This window comes from Poecilia latipinna, unplaced genomic scaffold (genome assembly GCF_001443285.1).
Source record: "Poecilia latipinna isolate Pla-1442-1.1 unplaced genomic scaffold, P_latipinna-1.0 Scaffold1022, whole genome shotgun sequence".
Classification (NCBI taxonomy): Eukaryota; Metazoa; Chordata; class Actinopteri; order Cyprinodontiformes; family Poeciliidae; genus Poecilia; species Poecilia latipinna.
In genome coordinates this window covers 31,351-52,124 of record NW_015113638.1, presented here as the reverse complement: position 1 = coordinate 52,124, position 20,774 = coordinate 31,351, and the positions used below count along the sequence as shown (strand labels likewise).

Below are 20,774 nucleotides of genomic sequence, written 5' to 3'. Positions count from 1 at the left end.
GCTTATTCACTTTTAGTAAAGTTAATAAATGTTTACCTCCCTGTAAATAGCCTGTTTTTGTTCACAGATACAAGCAATTTTTTTTTATTATTCTGCTCAACTGCACATTTCTTTTAATTAATGTTTTTGAAACAATGGCATTTTTTGGATGATGCTGTAATTTTGCCCTTACTGTACATTCTTTTCTTACTTTATAATATTTCCCCAATAAGTGACAATAAAAGTTATCTTTACTCTATTTTTAGGTAGGTAACATTTCAGAATATATATATTTTATTATTATTATTATTATTATTATTATTATTATTATTATTTGGTCTTATGTAGGCTTCTAATTTTCAGAGAAATGGAACATTGAGTTTTTTGTATCAGTCCATTTCATCAAAACAAAATGATAAATTCACTGTATCAAATCAGTGATTTTCAGTTGAATTTGTAAAACGATAAACTTTTAGATTATATTAAAATTTTCTACATTTTTTTCTTTTACATATCAAGTTCTTGTAATGATAAACCGTGTGTGTATGGAGCGTCCTGGACCTTAAATCCCAGTTTTGGCTGTCAGATGCTTTGGGAACTGCCTGATAACGCTGTTGCTCTACATGCAATAGCACCCCCTATGGAAAAACGTGCATTTTTTTGTTGTTGTAATTATTTATTCTTTTGTCGTACTTGGAATATTTTCCATTTTTAAAATCTATAACCCACATCGATCAAATGAACTGATCTCATGTTAAAGTCCTCTAAAACAGCACTTGATGGAATCAAACAAGACGGGATAAAATAACAGCTTTTAGTATTGTTTCTAAATATATATAGACTCTTCTTGAATGAAGTACTTTTCCCTCCCAATTTTTATTTTTCAAATAATATTAATAATTGTCACATTTGTCGTTTCTGTTGAGGTCCCAAACGGCTCCCATCGCACGAAATTCACCCAGTAGCCGTTGACGGCTCTTTAGGTGACGGATTGAGTCCAGAATCAACAATTTTCTTTTCCCGTTTTCGTTTATTTTTTTTAGGGGGGGAAAAGGAACAAGAAAGTAAGCCGAATACCTCCTGTTATCTTGTACAGTATCGATCTAATCAAAGTTGGAGGCAGTTGTTGCAAAGACGTTTTCTTTCCGTGTGTCTGCGTGTCTTTGCAGGAGGTTAGAAAGCTACGCCGTAGCAGCGAAGCTAAGCTTATTCTGCGATACAACCTCGAGACAAGTCGGGACAAGACCAGGTCAGTGGATGGACATTTCCAACACGCTATTAACTCTTCGGTTACACTAAACTGAACCCGAGTATGTCCTTGTTACCCCTGATGGTTAGCTAAAGCGACGTTCTGTGGAGAAGCTGTGATATTTTTGTGTCTTTATTGTTGTTGTTAGCCAACGGTCATGTAGCATAGCTTGGGAGTTTGATTTTAAATGGACGCGTTGGCTGTTCAACTGGGGAATGCTTTGCTTGTTTTATGCTACATATGAGATGTTTAAGTTGTTTCTGGTGTGATTGGGTGTTAAGGATCAAAAACTACGCAGCAGATGTTACCGGATAAACGATAGCTTGGTTTGATGCTACTCGTAGCTTCGGCTAGCCTACCCTGCTGCTTTAGCATACGCTGCTATCACTTGAATTAACATGTTGTATCACTTATTTATAAAATAAGTAGCTTTATATCCCTACGTTGCTTGTATTTTTTAATGATTTCAGCTGGTGGGTTGTGTTTACAGTGGTAGTTTTTAACCGTCCTACGTTAACGGCTCTAGGCCGTTCTCCTCCGCCATTTTGTTTTGTCCGCTAATAAAATCGTTTGTTCTGCTTCATCTCTGTTGCCATCTGTGAATGAGCGTCGTGAACGCGTCCGGGTGTAATGTGAGCGTGTGCTGGAATCGAGCGGTTCGTTTTTGGGGAACAGTGGACGTCTCGGAGCTGCTGTAGGTGTTGAAAGTGTGTTATGAAACAACGCAGCTCCCCTCCTCCCCAAAGAGAACAGAGAGGGCCTGTGTGTAAAGGCAGCTAGCCATAATTAGCTACAAGATACGGTTGTTTTTCACCATCATACTTCAGTGCAGGGCTGCAGGTGGACGCTTTGTAGCTGTGGACTGATTTTTCTCTCTCTCCTCAAAGATCATTGCCACCCATGGTTGACTGGAGCTTAGCAGGCCCTCTTTGTACGTTTGGTCCCCTGTTAATCCCCGTACAACACGTAGTTCACCAGCCATCCCACGACCTAATTTTCTAATCTCATCTGGCTATTGAGGCACGCCGGAGTGCTGCTGTTCTATGATCACAATGTAAAACCATCAGTTTGGATGTGAATCTATATTTGTTTCCCTTGTATCAGACAGATGGTAATGCATCAATCAAATCAGATATTCAGTTTTCCTTTGATCAGCTCTGATTTCTTTGTGCTTGATTGTTAAATGCATCAGAATTGAAAATTAAGCACATCGACAAACATAATGTTCTGTGGCTGTAAAATCAGACAAATGTTAGGGATATATTTGACGAATAAATTAAATTGATCTTGTAGTGATTTTATTTTGCTTTGGATTAAAAACTACTTACCTTTTTTTATCACAAACTGTACCATAAATGTTTTTCTTTTCAGAAAACGTGTTATAAGTCTGGCGGGCCACCAGGCTTTATTTGTGCCCCCACCAAGCTAAGCATTATTTTTGTTGTTGTTTTTTTTAATGCTTGCATTTTTTAAAGACTTTATAGTCGGACTTTATAGTCGGTGTTCCAATAGCCATTGATATTTTCAAATTTTCTGTGGGCTTTAAAAAATTTTTAACTTAAAAACACGTCGGCCCACTGGATGAATAACTAACCACCAGGCTTAGCAGGTTTTCTGGGGGAAACCCTGCTTCATAATCAATGTCTGGTGCATTTAATTGTTGAGTTAAAATTAAAATTACACAGATTACTTTTTATTGGTTATAGGCCTTAAAAAGCAATTTTCAGTTGGTAGGTCAGGGCAGCTGTGGGTCATTTGCTTAGGCTCCTGGTCTCAGGTAGAGGTGGGCGATGTGCAGTTATTAGATTGTGAAAAGAGCCACACAGTATAATTCAGTCACTGTGAGCTCAGTGTGGGCAGTATCGCAATTGGATGCTATATTGTTGATGAACCTTCGGTGTCTTCAGTGGTTTCACCTTGTGTAAGTTCTTTGTGACCAGAAACGGTGGGCATAATTATGATCATGGAGGAGAGAGGCTGAGAAAATGTGGTTTAATCGCTTTCTACGTACAACAATATCATTACTATGTTTTATTCCCCTGACATTAAGCATTCATATTTATGAAGAATTAATATGTAGGTGGCCAGCCGAAATGGGGAGGTCATAATATTGTCTACAGGGCAGAATCTGTGTATTTCTTTTCTACGCTCTTCCTCTGACTCATCAGTTTTATCTCGTCTTTTAGCTTCATAAAAGGGTGGAGATTAAGTAATTTAACTCTAATAAATGTAGCACATGTTATCACATCAGTGTGCTCCACATGCTGTTATTAGTCCTGATTTTATTTCATATAATATTTTGCTATCAGTCATTTTATTAAACTAGTAAAAACGGATAAATTGCTCCTTGATGTGCTGCTCCAGCAGTACCTGTCGATTAAAATGGTCAACATTTCTTCCCGTTCGTTGGATATTTTACTGATTTTGTTTGGCATACTAAAAAAGATGCAATCTTTGCTGTTGGAGTTAACTATTTCACATATTAGGAGGGGATTGTATCTGTCATGTATTATGCCAGATTACTTTGTAATAGTTTTACAAACCGTCAGTGTAAGTTCACTTCTGGTGAAATCACATACACTGGTACCTGAGCTGTGGTTTGGTTGCAGAGTTCAGGTATGTTTCTTATGTCAAATATGAACTTTGTGAAGGGAGATCTATAGCAGCTGAATGTCAGTATAAAGGAAACTTGTTTATTTTTGCTCTTTGATAGTTCACTCCTCACACCAGATGTGTCTTTAGGTAGAAAACATTTAAATATTAACTAATGTAGTTATTAAACATTCAAATGTTTTTTTGTTTGTTTTCAGAACCTTTTTCTTTTTCTTTCTGTTTTTTTAACCCAGCATGTCGACTAACATGCTGGGTCGGTTAGTGACAGACTTGTGGTCCATCATCTCAGGCTCCACTCAGTAGCATAACTTTGTATGTGCTGAAAACTCTTGGTTTTGTTTTCGACCCAGCATTGGGAACAGTTTTACCCAACATTTTTCTTACAATAATATTTTAATTTTGCCAACATTTTTTTTTTTGTATGGCTGGCAGTAATCTTTACATAATAATCTTAAAATATGCTAAAAGCTTGACTGATTTGGGCTCTGTAATGCCAACAAAGTGTTTCCCACTAATTATTTTCAGTATGCTGTACTGTGTTATTGTAATTGGTACGTTAAAATAAATATTTTTGTAGGTGCTTGTGTGACTTCCTAACTGAAATAAACTGGTAGGGTTTAAAAAAGACTTTTGTCAGGGATATGAATATCACATGATTTATTTATTTTTTTGTAATAAATCTTTTAATCATTATTTAAGTTGCTTTATGTGAAGTCTTTGGTGTTTCTGAAGCCACATTTCAGATCGGAAGAGTTTTCTGTTTTGTTTTAGTTTTTGTTACTCATGTCATTCATTATCATAAAGTATTACAGCTCCTACTTTTGGCTCTATTTGGCTTTAAAGCGATGGTTTTCATCATGGACAATCAGTACAGGCTAGAATTATTTGACACCTTTCAGAATAAGTGGTGAAGACCCAATTAGAGCGTAATGGACGCTGTTCAGCATCGATGTCTAAGGCAGTTGGACGAGGTTAGAGCAGCAGATGTCCACACTGGGTGTTTTTTATTGATGATGCTCATCAAACGGAGTTTAATCTGAAGGCCTGCTGGCTGCCACGAACCCGTCTCCAGGCAAGCGGGGAGGGAATAACTTGCAACGTGTTGCCATAGTAACCTTGATCCTGCGTTTCGGTCTCTTCAGACCGTTACCAATAATGAACACAGCGCTGCATTAAGCCCGTTCTACCACAATGCTGAAGCCGACCCGCAGGCATTTAGTGCCGTTATGATGATGATGTGAAATATTTGTGCTGTGATCAAAGGGTCATGCTGTTTAGTTTAATTGACTGCAGATATATATATATATATATATATATATATATATATTTTATTTTATTTTTTTTTTTTTTTAAAAGCCATTGCTAACGGCTTCACCAACTTGACCAGCACGATTTGCTGCAGATTTGATGAACGCTCCCTTTTTTTCAGGCTTAAAATGAAAATATGTTCCCAGTGATGCAGTAATGTCTGCCTTTTTAACATGTTGTTTTAAAATATTAATGTTGTGAGTGAAATCCACTTAAATGTTGGTAATTAGGACTGATGCTCAGGAATCATACAGCAGGAAAAACACTGGAGATGGGTTCAGTTTCAAATTTGCAACATTCATTTCTTACATCACTGTATTACGTAATTTATAAAACAAAAAATTAGATGTAGAAAATTGCCTTAATGAAAATATGTTTAATATTGGTGATGGGCAATTATTGTATTGTTTATCCTTAAATAAATTCAGATTATTATTATTTTTTTTGCTGTTTTCTCCTTTGTTGTTTTCATGAGAGCATTATTAAATGTATAAAAAATGAAAATAGGATTAAATGCAGTTATTGTGTGATTAAAAATCACACTTTATGTTTAAAACGTTTTTATTGTAAAACAGTCACAATCACACAGTTACCTAAAAACACTGCAGATAACACTTAAATGTGTATTTTTTTTATCATTACTTTTATCATTATCACAATAAATAACCGAAAATATTGTGATTAAAATGCTAGGTGCATATCGCCCTTCCCTGTTAAATACCTCCTTAAAGGGTTTTAATTTTCAAAAAAACAAAAATCGGTGGAGCAAATCTATAGAATACAACTGTAAATAAATAATTTTATTTGTACAAAAATTATATTTTTCACCTTAGATTATGGTTAAATAGGTGTACCTTTATATATTTTAATTTATTAGTCTTCATAGTTTCTGGTTTTTTACTAAAAATACCTGTGCATCGTTATTGAACACGGTTATTTATTGTGTTGTTAAGATAATCTAAATATTTTCATTTGTAAAGATGAAGTGTGATTTACTGTTAAGTATTATTTAAAAACAGTAAAATAAAAAATGTGGCAGAAAAGTTAGTCCTCTGCTATTTTGCCAAAATGATCACCTGGTTTAGACTGTAAAGCACATTCTTCCATTTCACCAGTTAGGCTGTTGTTGTTATGCAAAAACTAAATTACATTGAAAAATGTTAGAATCTGGTATTTTTACATGTGCAAGTGAGGAAAAAACCCCCACAGAGATAAAACTGGATTTATTCCACTGGATGAATAGATGAATCTTTCTTTAGTGTGATGCACTTATAAAGCCAGCAAACCTCAAACAGACCATCACATTTTATGCTCTGACTTCTCAGACGTTTCCTGTCGTTTTCAGACTTTCTCTCTCTGTGTTTCCTGAGCATCCCTGGTGTCGGGTCGCTCACCGTCTCTCCCTTCTTGTCCCCCAGTCTCAGGGCTCACCATACTCAATGAGCGGACAGCGCAATGTCAGAGCGCTCTGGGCAAACTGCAAAGGGGAAGGAAGGCAAAACCAAGTATGCGTCTCTCAACTTGTTTGATACATACAAAGGAAAGAGCCTTGAAACACAAAAGCCTGTTGGTGAGTATTTGCTCCGTGTCGCGTTGCTTACACATCAAAGAGAAATCTTTTTGGAAGGATCTATTTTTAGTTCTCCACAGACAGACCTGCTCATTCATGCTCCAGGTCTGTCTTGGTTTCTGCTGCAACCTTGACGCACAGCTTTGTTCAGTCTCTCATTGATCTTTTACCCGTCTTTGAACTTACTGTCTTTGTTTTGCAGCAATAGTTGCACCTCAAAATACTAGGGGTGCACCGACTTAATGATTTCCTTAATTTTGGGAGATTGATGATTGGCCGATAGTTGGATGTGAAACCGATCTTATCCACTTCAGCAGAGGTTTAAAAATCGACCACTGTCCTCTTCTGCTGTACAGTGAGAGAGGTTTGACTGACAGGTCAGGTCTGAATGTTTGCAGTTAGCAATATTCACCCCACTGTTGCTCTGTTTTGCAACATTTCAGACAAAAAAAAAAAAATTATCGGCCAAAGTCGGAATCGGCAGGTCAGGCTTTTTGCAGCTTGGTAATCTGCCAGAAAACTGCAATCGGTGCAGCCTTACAAAATACGAGAAGGTTGTGTTGTAAATTATAACAAGCCTAGACTGATAGAAATGTTCTCATCTCCCAGGTTATATTTTATTCAGGGGTTCCCCATTAGACTTCCAGGGACGCACATCGCTCGTGCGTCGTTGTTGTGTCTGAATTTAGAAACTCATGTCTAAGAATTGTTACTCTACATGCCGCCCAGCCTGTAACCTTAGTTCTTCCTCGCCTGAGTTGCATATTCAACAGAGCTGGCAGCAAACTCGATCCCTGTCATTCGCCCAGTCCGTACGGCCGGCGTCACGTTTCAGTGGTCCGTCTGTGCTCACGGCCCTCTGTCCCCCCGCCAGTTCCCCCCCGCCATGGCCTGCAGTCTCTTGGTAAAGTTGCCTCCGCGCGGCGCATGCCACCACCTGCCAACCTGCCCAGTCTGAAGGCGGAGAACAAAGGCAACGACCCCAACGTCTCGCTCGTTCCCAAAGACGGCACAGGATGGGCAAGCAAACAGGAACCAGCAGACCCAAAGAGGTAAAGCGGGAATGTTTGTCCGTGGTTTATTTTTTTACTTTTTATTTCAAGTTTGTATATAATTGAACATTGACAATTCCCCATGTTCACGGAATACACAACTTGGAATTGTGAAAACAAGAAAATGCATCAAGAGAAAAATAAATTGAGATAAATAAGAAAAAAAAAAGCACAACACAACTTTGAAGCAATAAGATTCTTAATAAATTTTCAGGACATAATTTTCTAAGTCAAATAATGCAAAGAAAACAAGTTCATATTCGTATAGAAACAACAAAACTAATGCTTTAACTCAGAAATCAACATTTGGTGGAGGAACCAGGAGGTTTTAATGGGATTCAGTGCAGTGGGCTCTTAGTTTTTTACAGATCTGCATAATGGAAACACAGAACGGATTCTCTGTTTCCATTCAGTTGTTATTGGGGGTTTCAGATCTTTCCACTTCACTAAGACCAGGTTTTTTTCAGTAAAATATGTGGAATTCATCTTAATTATATGATTTAACACAGTCTCCAATAAGTAAAACGGAGAATTTGTTCCTCAATCTCCAAAATGTTCTCCACCTCCGCTTAATGTCCCTTCAGTGAGTTTGGATATCAGGACAATGTGTGTAAGATCTTCTACTTTTCCATGTTTTCTCTAAAAAAAACGTGTTGGTTGTCTGGGACTCGTTAGGCCCACACGTGACTCGTTTTTTCTGTCGACAGTACCGATGCATTGTCAGCACCGCAGCCGGAATCGCAGCAGCCTGTGGCTTCACAGATAGCTGCACCGACCCGCCCGAGAACCCCACCAGTTTCAGAGGTAAGACGCACATCCTGCTGCAAATACAAAACACAAACACACGAGTCTGATGTTTGTGTGTTTGTGCTCTCCTCAGGCTCTGGCCCCACCTTCAACACAGGCCGTAGGGGCAAGGTCGTGGGCACAGGCCAGCGTTACACATGGAACACAAGGGGATGGTGAGTCCAGATTTCACCGTTTCCTGTTTCCCCCACCATCTCTTTGTTGCCACCAAGTGTCCTTAGCTCTGTCACAATAAGCAATAAATCAATTAATCACATGACTGATGAAAACAAACTCAATGATTTCCATTTGTATGATTTATCATTTTTCTCTTTTCGTTCTCTTTACCAAAACCTGGATGATAAAAGCCTCAAGTTTGGTGCTTTGGGCTCAACTAGCCGTTTTGTTTACAGAGACTTCATAATTCACTTTATGTGTTTCTGTTTTATTTATTTTGGATATTTAAAATGTCTTCCAGTTTCTGTGTTAAATGTTAGTTAGAATTTAAAGTTTATTGATCTTTCACAATATGTCGTCGTATTTTTATGCCGTTACTGTTACGTTACCGTTATGAAAATGGTCTCAAAACCATATTATCGATTATCACAATAACTTCTGGAGCAACATGTGGTCCAGCGGCGACAGGCCTAAGTGTCCTTCCTCGCCCGGTTTGCAGGTGGAAAGGGATCAAACCTACCGTCGCCGTTCTCTCGCGAGGAATTTCCCACCCTGCAGTCGGCTGGCGACCAGGACAAAGCTGGCAGAGAACCGGCCACTGCAGATCAGTGGTATGGGCCCGGACCAAGCCTCCGCCCCCAGAGTGAGCGCTCACCGCACCGCCCAGCCCGCCTCAGTCCTGCCGCCGTGCCGGGGTTCTCCCGCGCCTAACCCACGCTTTGTGCTTCTGCTTTTGTCGTTGTTGTCAGACGTTACAAGTTGGCGGGACGGTGGGGGCCGAGCCTTGGCGCCCACCCTGCCTGGGGAGGGGGCAGCGGAGGGGGGCACAGGTGGAGCGCTGGTGATGGATGGGGCAGCTGGGGTCCCCCATCCAAACCCCCAGATCCAAGGGCCACCTAGGAATCCCCCTGCAGGCAGCCCCGCCTTGCCCCTGCCCCAGCCCCCCGTGGGGCCCGGGTTTCCTCCATATCGAGGGATCATGCCACCCTTCGTACGTTTTCTCTTCTACTACCGCCATCTTATCAAAAAACAAAAAGAGTTTAACAAGGGTTTTTAATGTTTGTTTGTTTTGTAGATGTATCCCCCCTATCTCCCGTTCCCGGGCCCCTATGGGCCTCAGGGGCCCTACAGGTACCCGCCACCTGGGGAGGGGCCACCTCCAAGGTGTGTATCCACATACTTTCTGTTTAACCTGTTGGAACCAGCTATTCCGGTGTTTTGATAGTGTTTTTTTTTCTGTATCTCTTCTTCCAGGTTCTCTCGTGGACAGGGGCCTGACGGCAGGGCCCAGGGCGGCCCTCGGGATTCAGGGGAAGTGGTGAAACGCCCCTCCATCTTGAAGCAGGACGACCTGAAGGAGCTGGATGAGCTGGATCACGACGGAGACGACGGCTGGGCAGGTACGGAAAGAAACAGGTTCTGTTGCAGCTCTGATACAAATCAAGTAAATGTCGGGATAAAATGGTGCCAAGGTTTTTATGTTTTCTCCAGAATTGGTGCTTCTGTCTTATAAATGTTTAACAAACAAGAGTCGGTGAAATTTGATTAACTGAAATGCATCATGGCTGTATTTGACCTGTTTTATTATATTATGGGTTGTAGAAACGTGTTCAACATGAAAGATCTGTTCTTTCTGCCTCGCAAAAGTGTTTTACCGTTGGAGCTTCTCTACATTTTGTGGAGATAAATCCACAAATTTCAGTGTTTTTACTGGGACTTTATATGACAGAGCCTCACTAACAGCTGGATAGATTGTTTACTATTTACTCTGAAACCTACCAGTTGCTTTCCGCAGCAACTAATTTGCAAATCGAGCCCACCTGTGTGTAATTTACTCTCGGTATAAATCCAGCTGTTCAGTGGAGGCTTCAGAGGTTTGTTAAAGAACACGAGTGAATAAATGGCTTCGTCAAGACCAAGGAACTCTGATTGAGATGTTTTAAAAAAATGGATATGTACAATTTTCAGTCTCTAGATTTGAAGGCTAGTAGAGACTTACTGGAAAAGTTGCAGCGAAATGCATGCCACACTTCTCAGATTTTTAGTTGTAAAACATTTAGTAAAAAATCCATAACTTTCCTTCCTCTTTGCATGTATATACAGAACCTAGAGAAGTTTTGAGTTAAAATGTGGAAAAGTTTGAAGGAGTGTGAATATTTCTCCATGACGACGTGGAGCAGCTCTGTTTCGTTTTAGTCTCCAGTCCCATTAAATTCCCTTCTAAAGCATCGCAGTGGAAAACATCTTTATTTATGCCAGTAAATAATTAAGGAGCCGACGGGATAGCGATAGTGAAAGAGTTTGATGCTTTTGTGAATATCACATTTCTTGCTTATCGAAGCAGAGTGGTTCATGTGGCTAGAAACACTCGGGGTAAAAAGAGAGGCCGGGAATCAAATTGGTCTGAGCGATGGACGCTGCGAACAGAAACGACGCTGAAGCTGCTTCCTGTCCGAACAGGGGCGAATGAGGAGATCGATTACTCCGCCAAGCTGAAGTTCAGTGACGACGAAGCCGATGAAGAGGGAGACGAAGACAAAAAGGAGAGCAAGAATGACTCGCGGTACGTGAACAAGTAGGTCTATTTGCTCCTGAGGTTTGATGCATACGGGGTTTTGCTGCGGTTTAGTTTGTATGCTTGGCTTTCCTCCTCAGTGAGCAGCAACGGTCCCAGGACGCTCCCGCTGCAAACTCTCACTCCCGAGCCTCGGACAGCGGCGGCGAAAGTCGCCACACGCCCCCCTCGAACGCTGACGGCGCCCCACAGCCCCCCTCCAGCAAGCCAGGATGGGCCGAGGAGGGAAGCAGCGGCTGGGGAACTCAGGGGGCGCCATCCAGCTACCAGGTGGGAAGTCGGACCGCAGCAACTGGTTACTCTGCAAGGCACTGCTAAATCTGTAAATGTACAACACTGGAAAAACAAAACGACAACAAAAAAAAACACACAGTCTTTCCAGGTGTTTTTGGTTTAGTTTCCAGTACATTTGAAATGAGACAAAACTATTATATAATTAGCCTTTCAGCAAGAAACAGGAGCATGTTTTAAGTGAATAATCCCTTGATATTGATGAAACAGTTCCAGTTCCTCTGGCTGATTATTTCACCTTTAACATGAAAAAATATCTCATTATAGTTTTGTTGCATTTTCATCATATTTTTGCTCTTGGAAAGAAACCGCCTCCTCCAGATAAATGTTGCAGCGGCATCAAAACTAGCTTTGGGTATTTTCCATAGTATCGGCGTGAAGTTTGAAATTTTAACATCGCGACCGACCACCCTGGTTATTGATCCGTATCGATGAGAAGCGATCAGAGCCCAGTCCGATGCCTGTGATTGGACCTGGACCTCCCTGCTGTTTGCATGCTGCTGTCAGTGCAGATTATGGCTAACCGTGTCTGCCTGTATACAGGGGCGCAGGCCTGGATTGGGTGGCCCCCGGGAGCAGCCCTCCCCCCCACCTGGGCCGCTCCTCGGACCAGGGCCCTACTCCTTTTATCGACAGGTAGCCGTTTGAACGGGGCCTCATAGTTCAGCCATTCCTGCCATGACCTCATCCTCCGCCTGCAGAGTGTATGGTTCAGCCATCTTTGCAGATGTATCTCAGTAAATTAGAAGATCACAGCAGGTTCAGTAATTTAATTCCAAGAAAGGAGATTCAAAACACACAGTGATCTATTTCAAGTCTTTGTGTTAATGTCAATAAATATTAAATGTATGCCAATAAAAATGGATATTTGACACAGAAATGTTGCTCATTTGGACCTTGATTTCCAAACAAAATTCAAAACTTACTTTCATCTCAAAAGAGTAATTTGGACATCTGAGTTCTTCCTTCCACTCAACTTTCCATTACGATGCTTTGGATAAGGCTCTGTGAAAAGCTAGCTTGTTTAGCAATGACCGTTTGAAGCTTATGCAGCAGGAACACAGAAAACACTGTGCATCCTGTAACAAAACAATCCCTTTTTATCCATGTTATGTACCACAGAAACTGAACTTTGGGGTTTTAATTAAAATTAACAGAAATAAATGCTTGAAATATATCAGTGTGTGATGAATCTTGAGTTTCAAATTTTGAATTAAATCACTCCAGCAAGTCTTTGATGATGTAATTTAATGAGATGCACCTGTTTTAGATTTAAATCCGCTCTTTTGCTCTTTAGTTTCGTCTCTGTTTGAGATTCATTCATTGGACATTTTATGACACATTCCAGCTGAGTCATCTTCAGGACTGAACTCTTCATCGTCTCACATTCAAACCTTTCTGTGACTGCAGGACCGGACGCACGGCCAGGGTTCGCTCCTCGGCCCGGGAAAGCCCGCCGCCGCCGCCCAGCTCCAGCTCCAGCCAGGATCAGCGGGTCCGGCCGCTTCCTCTCAGCCCGCCCTGCTGGTCCACGGCTCCCAGGGAGACGACGAAGACGAGACCTGGCGCCAGCGCCGGCAGCAGTCGTCCTCTGAGATCTCTGCGGCCGTTGAGCGAGCCCGTCGCCGGCGCGAGGAGGAGGAACGCAGAATGGAGGAGGAGCGGCGGGCCGCCTGCGCCGAGAAGCTGAAGAGGCTCGACGAGAAGCAGCAGCAGCAGCAGGGCAGCGGCCCGGCAGCCGGCGGCGGCGGCAGCAAGACCCCCAGCCTCGACGGGAACTCCACCGCTGCTACGGCCGGCAGCCCCAGTCCGTCGGTTTCAGCGTCCTCCCCGAATGTCAGCCAGCCGGCCTCCCCCTGCGTGGACCCCGAAGAGCCTCCGGTGCTGGCAGCCTCTTCCGGGTCCGGCTCTGCAGCGAGCGACCGCCGGCGAGCCAGCAGCAACAGCAGCTATGACTCCACTGCAGGTCAGCCTCACAGGCAGGGTCCACATGCATCGTTAACAAGTTTTGTCTAAAATTAAAGCGCCGGTGCGTAACTCTTCCAAAAATATGTGAGTCTTACATATACAGTTAAAACTGTCACCATGTTGTGACATTATGTTAGGAGAATCTGTGGAAAGATTGATCCCCTCCCTGAGCTGCTGTTTCCATCTGAAGAAACGCACCACTCTTGGTCAAAAAGAACCAGGAGGAAGATCAATAATGCTCGTGTACGTGCTTCTAAATGTGCTAATGGTGGAGAAACCGTTCCAGGAAAGCCATTTATCTGCCGTCATTGGTGGTCATGATAACTAGCCTTAGCTTTCAGGAAGTAGCTGTACAGTAGCAGAGATAAAGGAGGAGAGTATGAGTGTCTCCTTCACAAGAGTGATTTACAGCGCTAGAATCCTCCTCACTGTGATTGGTTGATAATTTTAACAGTTATAAAAAAACTTGTAAAGCTCCATAATACAGCTTTAAGGCCATAAAATGTCTAAAAGTAATTTAAAAATGAATGTTGACCATAAATACACTAATCACACGTCTGAAATTTTGTTGAGGCAGAACTGTTTTAATGTACCTTTTTTTTCTAGCGTCTGTCAGGCAAAAGTTTGAGTCACACAAACTTTTTCATTACGTTTTGTGACTCGAGGCAGTGAGGCTGCCGCTAACTAGCTGCTAACAAACCCTTGCTAGCTTTTTTGTGTTTATCATGAATTAAGTGTAAATTTATCACTCATTGCCTAGACGATATTTGTCTTTGCCATTGTGCAGAAAGCTTCACATTGTGTGGTTAAAGCTGTGAAGCTCCATATGTGGTGTGAGAAACGCAGAGCTGATGCTAGGAGCCGCAGACAGACATCAGAAGTTTCGGTTTTTGTAACGCAGCATGTTCCCCCAGCCATTCCCTACATTTCTAGTTTGTTTCAGTCTTAAATGTTATTCATGATGGCATTAATAAGGTTTTTAAAAAGTCTTAGATTTGACTTCTTGAAACCTCCCTGAATTAGCAAAGTCCTGTGTGGTTCATCCAGGGAAGCTTTAACTATGTTGTCCACCTGTGTGCAGATGTCCAGCAGTGTCCCCAGCCAGCTGTGTCCCAGCCACAGCAGCCCACTCCGGATGTCCCTCCGTCAGTGGAGAGTAAGGAAGAGGCCGCAGGCAGTCCTCACATCCGTGCAGGAAGTGGCGGTGAAAGAGGCGTCGAGCCGGTGAAGATGGAGAGTTCTGGCGTAGGAGTGGGCCGTCAAGCCGGCGGTCCTCCAGGCCAGGGTTACTCCAAGTACCAGAAGTCTCTACCGCCTCGCTTCCAGAGGCAGCAGCAGGTCAGGGCTTTCCCTTTGCTGCATGTTTTAAATTGATGCTCAGACTGGATGTCCAGAAGGGTCGAATGCATCTGCTGTTCTGTGTGCAGGAGCAGCTTCTGAAGCAGCAGCAGCAGTGGCACCAGCAGCAGCAGCACAGCCAGGCCTCCCAGAGTCAGCTGTCCCCCCAGCCCCAGGCGCCTCAGGGCCCGTCCCCAGGCTCCACCCCCCAGCCGGGCCCTGGCCCAAAGCAGGGCGGACCCCTCTATCAGCCGGGCAGCATGGTGCGACCTCCACCTCTGCCCATGAATTTTGATCCTCGCTGGATTATGATGCCCTACATGGACCCTCGCGTGATGCAAGGTCGCCCTCCTCCCATGGAATATTACTCAGCTGCTGGCATGCACCCGTCTGGTGAGTCGATGCAAGATCACAGAAAAACTCAACAGTGAAACCAGGGCTGCATCTAGTGACTGTATTAGTAATCGATTAATCTGATTATTAATCGAGTAGTCGGGCAAAAAAACTGGCACTTTCAGCAGATTATTTATGTAACTGCTTAAGCTTATTTCATGAACTATTAGAAATGCATAAGAAAATGCAAATAAACAATTTAATTCCTTTTCTTTAATGAAATAAGCATTTTATTGCCTAAAATCAGTGTCTGCTTGATCATCATGTGTGAGAAAAGATGCATCTGCAGCAAGTGAAATTCTCAGCTCGGCTCTTTCTGCCTGGCTTCATCAGGACAGCATAAGAATAATTTGTATAATAACTGCATAGCAAAAGGTGCTTAATAGGAAACTTTTTTGCATTTTTACAGAATCTGAACCAGGTTAGGCTAAACCTACGCCACTACTTACTGCTCTCAGGGTGTCGTCAGAAAATGGCCTCAGTTCTCAGTTAACAATTATTTGATTACCAAATTAGTTGACTATTTAAATAATCCATTAATCACAGTTAATTGTTACAATGAAAGCAACATTTGTAAATTAACATGCTGATTGTAAACTACGTTTTTAGTGACACATAATTTCACTGTTGCAGGGCTTATTGGCCGTGAACGATCCGATTCAGGCGGCTCTGGTTCTGAGCCTTTCGACAGGCAGCAGCAGCATCCGGGCCACCCTCACCGTGGGACCCCCCCTATGGACCCAAAGCTGGCCTGGGGGCCCGAGGTGTTCCCTGGAGGAGCGGACAGCCGCGGCCTGACGTCTCCGTTGAGACAGAAGCAGGCACTGGAGGAGGAGGAAGTGGGGAAAGGGCCAAGGTATCCATGTCTGATGTTTCTGAACGTTTGGTTTTAATTTAAGTTATTTATTATTTCATTTATTTGGTGTGTTTTCACACCTGGCAGTCCAGTAGACGCCGTTCGATTGAGGACCAAAATAGCAACATTTCTTGCTTTTACACTGCACTGTGTTAAACAAACCAAAACCTTTGAAAAACCTGTTCACACCCTCGCCTGTGGTGGCGCTGTACCAAAAACCACTGAAGGAAAATTACAGAGAAGAAGACATGAAGCTGGCATTCTTTGGTAACGCGTTATTTGAAGGGGTGATGCTGTCATAAACATGAAGGAGTCTCTATAAATATTTGATTGTTGTCATGAAGAGCCATTCAGTAAATAATGACACTTTAGATGCACATTTGACACTTAATTGACTTTTAAAGCAAGTTTTGTAATAAAAGTGTCATTATTTACCAAATGACACTTCATGACAACAAACATTTATAAAGACTCCTTCATGTTCATAACAGATGTCATGTCATGTTTATGACAGTTTTCACACCCCTTCATATAAAGTGCTACCGATTCTTCTTAATGAAATGTGGACAAAACTGGAGAAGTGTCAGATTTTAGTAGTTATCTGGTAAAAGACCACGCTCCATTTCCCCCTCTTGTGCATTTGTTTTAGTTGTATTTACCCAGAATGCACTGCGTCTACTTCCTGCTTCCTTATGCATTCAAATGGCACCGAACCGACACCTAGAGTTTGCTGCTTTGGTCCTCATCAGAGTGCGTTCACACCTCCCCACACGAACTGGATTTCCTGGGCAATCGAACTAGAGTTTGATTAAAGCGGATTAAACATGGCTGGTGTGAATGCATCTTAACATTATCGGCATCAGTTACTTGTATTGTTCTAACTTGTGCTTCTCTCCGTAGAAGTGACACTCCTCCACACCGCCTGCGCGATGGTGGACTGGGACCAGTTCAGCAGCCCAGCTCATCATCTGGCACCTCCAGTCAAACTCCTCCTCCTCCCGTTGCTGTGCAAGTTGGCAGCCAGGGAGGCACACACCACCCTCATCACTACATCGGAGGGCGGGGCAACTACAGCAATTTCCCCGACCAGGGTGCAAGGATGCCTCTCCACCCGCAGCAGAGGCAGGGCGAAAGGGGCAGCCAGCCCCACGGCTTCACCCACCCAGATGACGGGCCTTCTCGAGGACCTCAGCAGGTGCAGATCTGGGGAGCTCCACATCCTCATTACGACCGTAACGGCCGTGCAGACCTCCCCGCCGTGGAGGGCAGCGCTCATCTTCCCCACCACCACAGCCACCACCATCAGCAGCCTCAGTTCCCGCTGAACCCTCACAAAGCAGAAAGCAGTCGTGACAGGGGCGGCGAGGCTCCCGCCAAGAAGACGGACTCTTCTCCACCTCTTCACCAGCCATCCCTGTCATCCTCATGCTCCTCTTCCTCCTCCTCCTCGGCCAGGGAGGATGGGAAGGCGGCCCAGCATCACCCGGCGCCTCTGAGGGAGGCTGAGGCTGGCGTAGGGGAGAGAGGCAGCAACAGCCACATGAAACCAGACAAACCAGGCCCCACGTTTCTGCCCCATTCCAACCAAAACCCTCCTCAGCATGGCGGCCATAATCAGTCTCAGCAGCATCCTCACTCTAAACCAAACCAAAGAGGAGGGCGCGAGCATAAAACGGAGACGCAGTGGGGCCCGCGGCCTGGAAGCAACAGCATGAGCGGGGGATCGTCCCACGGCAGGAGGGGTAACAACGCAGGAGGAGGAAGAGGAGAGGACCCCTCCAGTACTCCATCAGACCACAAACCCTCCAACCAGACAGGAGGCAGCAACCCCAACAAGAGGGCTGGTCCAATCAAGAAGCCTCTGCTGAAGGAAATAAAGAGGGAAGGAGTGGAGGTTGATGGAGGAGACAAACAAGGCAAGGAGAAAGAGCAAGATGGCGGCCAGCCCGCCTCCTTGAAGCAGGACGCCTCCTCCATGCCCCAGAATGCCTCGCCTGCAACCAAAGAGGAGCAGAACCATACAGCTAAAGCCCGGAGTGGAGGGAAAGAACGGTCCTCTGGAGGTGGAGGAGGCTCCGGCAGAGGGTCCAAGGTTGTGGACTCATTGTCTTCTGGGTTTTCCTCCAGGAGGGACAGAGACCGCTCCTTCGAAAGAGGCGGAGTGCCTGCCAAAGGGGGCAGACCCAGTCGGGGACGAGGAGGAGAGTTCTACCGCGGTGGCCGTGGTTACCGGGGTACGTACACTGCCAGTGCTGGACCAGCTGGTGGCGGTCGTGGCAGGATGGGAGCGAGGAGTGGGAGAGACTACCGCTCCTCTGCTGGGGGCGGCCACCACCAAGAAGCCAAGGGCGACGGATCCGGTGTTCGGCACGGCCAGGACCGGTCTCAGCATAACCCGGCGAGAGCGAGGAACCGCAGCGAGACCCGCAGCGAGGGCTCAGAGTATGAAGAAATCCCCAAGAGGAGGAGGGAGCGAGGTTCGGAAACGGGCAGTGAGAGTGGGGGCAGTGACCTCGGTCACTCTGACAAGGAAGAACACCAGAAACCCAAGAACTGTTCGGAGAACGCCGGAGCCACGGGGAGCGTCTCTTCAGTGGCGCCCAGAGTTTCTCAGGCTCGCGTGTTCACCCCCAGGGGGGTTCCCTCCAGGAGGGGCCGGGGTGGGGGCGGCGGCGGAGGGGGAAACATGTACAGGGGCAGTGGCACTGTCGGAGGGCCTGCTGGGGGCCATCGGGTCGGACCCGGCTCAGGGTCTTACGCCGGATCATCAAAGTCTGCCGCTTCAGGCCGGAAACCGCAAGGTCCACCTCAGACCTCTGCACCCAAAGATCTGGGTCGAGGGGGGGGCGCAGGAGAAAAGAAGGACAAGGTGGTAGACGGAGGTCAGAGTCAGGGGGCCAACCCGCCTCCGCCATCTTTACCTGCCACGGCGTCTCCTGCTGTGGCGTCCGCTGAGAACGGAGGAGTGATCATCCAACAAGCTGCAACCAATCCCGCCCCGAACTCAGGAGGCCCGAACGCCCCCCCGCATCCTGCCAACCGGGGCCACCCTCCGGGTGGGTTCGACCGACCCCCGAGGCGACGCCGTCACGGCCGCTCTCAACACCAGCAGGACAAGCCTCCCCGCTTCCGCAGACTGAAGGAGCGAGAGAACGCCGCGCGCATCAACGGCGGCGTCGGCGTCATCGGCGGCGGCAGACCTTCGTCTCCTTCCCTGAATTCGGTTCAGGACAGCAACGGAGCTCCGGCGGCCGCCCCCGTGGCAGGAAACGCCCCGAACCACGGCTCCGCTCTGAGCACCAACAACAACAACAACAGCGGCGGGCAGCAGCCCAACAACGCAAACAGCCACCACCATCACCTCTACAACCAGAGCAACGCTGCCCCAGCCCACGCCCAGCACCACCACAACCACGGAGCCAAGTCTCCGGACTTCACCAACCAGAACTCGGACCAGGCCAACGAGGAGTGGGAAACCGCCTCTGAGAGCAGCGACTTCACCGAGTTCAGAGACAGGGACGCCGGAGGGGGGAAGTCCTACGTCTCCCACCATCACCACCACCCGGGTAGAGGCGGCGGCCTGGTGGATCGAGACATGGCCGGTAAAGAGCCGTCTGCGAATAAACGAAGCTTCTCCAGCCAGCGTCCCGGGATGGAGCGACAGAACAGGAGGGTCAACACCGGAGGAGGCGGAGGCAGAGGCCCTCGCGGCCCCCCGGGCGGCGGTGGCGGCTCCGGTGCTCCCGCCAACGGAGGTGGCAACCGCGGGGAGAAACGTGGAAACTGGCCATCGCCCAAAAATAGGAAGTGATGGAGTATTAAGAAGTTTTGTTAGACGAGCCCACACACCCACCCTTCCATCTTAACCCCTTCTGATTGTTATTTCATGGCTTATCTGTTGACTCCCCTCACACATTAGTGGATCGTGCCGTTTTATGGAGATGGTATTCATACTCGCCTCTGCTCTTCCTTTTACATCCTGCGTACCGTCCGTTTATGTAGCGCTGTCTCTTTGTTTGGTCTTGCTCTCCTTTAGTTCATGGACCCCCTTCGTTTTCTTTTTAACGGCCCTTTAACAAACACTGAGAAGCATGTGGCTGTATCGCTAAGCTACACAAGCACCAACACGGCAGAATTAAAATGTTTGCTTAGAAACCCCGAACATGTTTGGATTGGGTTAATTTTTCTATTTATGCGTTCAGTTTCCACCACTCTGACCTGGGTGGGACTCGGGTAGCACAGGTCTGCATTGGTTCCCTCCTGGAGGCAGAAAACTCGTTTTTAATCACTTCAGACCATGAAAGGTTGAGGTTTCTGGTGGGTTTTGTTGCATATTTAGTTGGATTTCAGCCCCACACATGAACACAGTTCTGTAAAGCAGGTGATTAAATATTTCCCCGCTCACACTTCCTCCTCCCCAGTTCCTCCATGAAAAGATTGTCTGGTCACTCCTCGGTGCTCACCTCCACCTGCGTTGATTTGTCGTTGGTATAAGTGGTTTTGTTCCTTGTTCAGATAGACGGTGTGAATTTTATTTTTGCTCTAAATTGTTAACCTGCTCTGACATTTCAGTAGTCATTAGTTGCTCCTTTATTTTTATTTTTCTCTCTGTAGGATCT

At 45.3% G+C, this 20,774-nt stretch overlaps 1 protein-coding gene across 3 annotated transcripts; it reads left to right on the top strand.

Moving 5' to 3' along the window:
- Positions 1–914: 914 nt before the first annotated feature.
- prrc2a (proline-rich coiled-coil 2A) lies at positions 915–20,314 on the top strand. 3 transcript variants are annotated; one of them, XM_015050971.1, is made up of 18 exons: positions 915–1,043; positions 1,149–1,228; positions 6,568–6,719; positions 7,594–7,771; positions 8,479–8,575; positions 8,652–8,733; positions 9,234–9,377; positions 9,484–9,725; positions 9,810–9,898; positions 9,989–10,134; positions 11,195–11,297; positions 11,390–11,579; positions 12,144–12,236; positions 13,011–13,566; positions 14,650–14,906; positions 14,996–15,299; positions 15,933–16,155; positions 17,056–20,314. In XM_015050971.1, exons 3-18 carry the CDS (start codon positions 6,605–6,607, stop codon positions 19,964–19,966), a joined length of 5,730 nt encoding a protein of 1,909 aa, XP_014906457.1. In that variant the 5' UTR covers positions 915–1,043; positions 1,149–1,228; positions 6,568–6,604; the 3' UTR covers positions 19,967–20,314. The 3 variants fall into 3 exon arrangements, with proteins under 3 accessions (XP_014906457.1, XP_014906456.1, XP_014906458.1); XM_015050970.1 differs by having other exon boundaries at positions 11,195–11,309; XM_015050972.1 differs by lacking the exon at positions 12,144–12,236 and having other exon boundaries at positions 916–1,043; positions 11,195–11,309.
- The last annotated feature ends 460 nt before the right edge of the window (positions 20,315–20,774 follow it).

Bases quoted from the DNA above. Each gene is read 5' to 3' on its own strand.
- prrc2a (XM_015050970.1), top strand. From the start codon at position 6,605: ATGTCAGAGCGCTCTGGGCAAACTGCAAAGGGGAAGGAAGGCAAAACC. The intron at 8,734-9,233 runs GTGAGTCCAGAT...CCCGGTTTGCAG, and splicing joins ACATGGAACACAAGGGGATG to GTGGAAAGGGATCAAACCTA. The intron at 9,726-9,809 runs GTACGTTTTCTC...TTTGTTTTGTAG, and splicing joins GAGGGATCATGCCACCCTTC to ATGTATCCCCCCTATCTCCC.